Source organism: Parasteatoda tepidariorum, chromosome 5 (genome assembly GCF_043381705.1).
Source record: "Parasteatoda tepidariorum isolate YZ-2023 chromosome 5, CAS_Ptep_4.0, whole genome shotgun sequence".
Lineage (NCBI taxonomy): Eukaryota > Metazoa > Arthropoda > Arachnida > Araneae > Theridiidae > Parasteatoda > Parasteatoda tepidariorum.
In genome coordinates this window covers 69,724,913-69,727,883 of record NC_092208.1, presented here as the reverse complement: position 1 = coordinate 69,727,883, position 2,971 = coordinate 69,724,913, and the positions used below count along the sequence as shown (strand labels likewise).

At 33.0% G+C, this 2,971-nt stretch overlaps 1 protein-coding gene across 1 annotated transcript in view; it reads right to left on the bottom strand.

The window, feature by feature from the left end:
* The window catches only part of LOC107441118 (rifampicin phosphotransferase), a gene marked incomplete at its 3' end in the record, with an annotated part of 93,960 nt that overhangs the window by 16,184 nt on the left and 74,805 nt on the right, over positions 1–2,971 (bottom strand). The window contains 1 exon segment of the mRNA XM_071181070.1: positions 803–1,000. Coding sequence (XP_071037171.1) covers positions 803–1,000 — 198 coding nt within the window.

Genomic DNA, 2,971 nt, shown 5'->3' with positions numbered 1-2,971 from the left:
CAGCACAAGACATATATATAATAAAAAGATAAAAATACTAATGAATAATATATAAGTAAGAAAATACGAAAATACTTGAAACAAGTATACTATTAAATTTGACGCATAATTTGGCGTTACTATGTGGTGTAATAGTGATAAACTAATAATTTTATAATTATTAAGTGATTTGTGTAAAAATGGATTCCTATCTTTTTCTTTCTTATTCTATTCCTACTTTATTCGACCTTTTATTTTAAAAAAATTAGATAAATGTTTTCAGCGTTAATTCAATATTTTTCCGTGTTGTTCAAAAAGATAACCGTTAGCAATTTGCGGTGCAGTTTAGCCAACTGGCAATAATTGAACCAATGTTACAAATTACTAGAATTGTAAAATTAATTGCTTCTAAACGTTTTGCAAGAGCTTTTCTACAAACAGCAAGAGACGAAGTATGTCACTTTACTTTAAATAACTGACTAAGGTCGCTTTATGTCCCGTCCGACTAAAATTTTCTGTCGAAATTTGCTGTTCTCGATAAGATTATGGAACAACGATCTCATGGGCTCTTATGAAAATGAAAAAGACTAGTTACTTATTCATTTCATTCTTATGAAAACAAGCCATTCTTGTTAACTATAAATTATTAAGAACACAAATATGAATGTTTTGTGTTCTAAAATCATGGTACTGCAATACTTCAAATTTTAACCAATATTAAAAAAGCATGGTAAAGCATGGTTTTATCTGCATACGTACCAAAATTGCACAAAGCCACTTTTAACAACATTGCAATATATTAATATTGTGATTAATTTCTTACTTCGATGCTTGCGGGAACATCAGCACTTTCAACTTCAGTACTAGTTGTACAAAGTGTTGAAAAATCTCTGTATACTTCTGCACTCATTCCTGTAAAAAGATAAATCATTGTGATTAGTGATAACAGAAAAGTAATGATTTGAGTCAGATATAAATACCGTGATATAAATGTAGTACCGAATGCTTCGAAATGAGTGACCTAAAGACATTATTTAACAATCCTAAATAAAATGGGTCAAGAAAATACATGAGTTAGGAATTGACACTTATATCTAAGTTATAAGAATAAAGATAAGTTACAGGCTCTAACTAATCAATTTTGGGCTCAATAATAGTATAATTGGAGTTAAAATCAACTCCACCATAGTTGCCAATTCTTTTGGGTTTTCCCAAAGATTTTATTTTCATATTTAAAATAATAGTTTGTTTTTCTATTTCAATCTTGGATTTACAAGCTAAATCAATAGTGATTCTAACAATCATTAGAAATGGATTTCTTAAAAGTATATCTAAATCTGATATAAAAGTCTGATAAAAAATCTGATATAAAATATAAAAGTATACTGACTCTAGCTATTTGAGGCTGTGGCGAATTAATTTTTTTAGAGGTGGAGAACTAAAGCAAAACTTTTAAAACGATATATTCAATTTCAAATAATTGCAGGCTGCATAATTTATAGCGTGAAAAAAACAATATATAGGACTTAAGCTGTTTTTACTAGTCATATAATTTTATAGTTTATGCTTATTCCACAGGAATTAATACATCACTCTAAGGTTTTTCTTTTACATAAACTCGTTTTTTTTAATGTAATAAATCATATCTTTTTACCTATAGCAAGAAAAATAAAAAAAAATAGTATATATAAACCTGAAACTAACTAAAACTAGCTCTTCTTTTTTTACACTTGGTAATTCCTCTACAATACATTTCTTCGTAAAGTGGTAATAGTATCACCATAATAAGTTTTTACATACAGTAATGCAATTTTTAAATGTCCACATATTGCACACCTTTACATATGTAAACCTTTACATTTACCTGTAACTAGTCATTTATATATTTATGATTTTTTTAGATTTTATTGAATATTTGCAAAACGGGAAGAAAACCGCTAAAATCAACTGGTTGTGTCTGCTCACCGGACAAAAAAATTAATCCCCTAGTGCGCAAGCACCAATGAATCCTTAGGTTTCGTTAGAGGACGCAGTGGTCAAGTGACGTGTTCAACTGCGTGCGCAGTGCCTCAACGTGATCAAAGGCAAGTAGCCGTCAGTGAGATATTTTAGTTTCAAGCGAAACTTGTGCATAAATATGGGTAAGTGTAAGGATGTGATAGAGTGGCGAACAGGGGCAATCGTGTTTGGATGTGACCATGGTCATACGGTGAATGAAGTTGCTGGATTTGTTGGTGTTTCGATGCGGACTGTTCAACGTGTCTACAATCAGTGGTGTAATACACGTGGTCCAACGGCGCCGGCAGGGGGGTGCAAGGAGGTGCACTTGCACCCCCCTGGCTTTTTTTTAAACAATTAAAGAGATACAGAAAAACATTTTTGTTATAAATTTTTTTTATTAAAAATATTTTTATTCAAAAACAAATAATTAAGTAATTATTCCTACATTACAATTGAAAAATTGCCTAATCAAACAATAATTGTAATCGTCTTGTCAGCTGTCCAAATCTGTTTAAAACTTTTTCAATGAATTCTGAGTCATCTTTGATTCTTTTCTTATGCACATTGAGGATGCACAAACTACTTAATTTCTGGTGAGACATTATAGACCGATTCCATGTTTTGATGCATCGCATTGTACTAAACGTGCGCTCAATAGTGCAAGTAGTAGCTGGAAGAGTTAGGCCAATTTTGATTGCTTGAGAAATGTATCGTTGTCGATCCCGAGAGCTATGCCGGCTGTAGCTTAGCTACTGGCAGGGTCACCCAAGCCGGTCAGGTCGGAGGGGAGACACCTGACCAAGAGGAACACCCTGGTCCTCCAGGTTGGGGGTTGGGCGTGGGGCTAACTACCTCACCCCGGATAAAAAAAGCTCAAGTTAAGAAACCTCAACAAAATGCAAAACCCGGCTCACATCCACCCAGACGACTCGGAACGAAAAAGGACATGAGATTTGGAACACGGAACATTCGCACCTTGTATAAAGCTGGA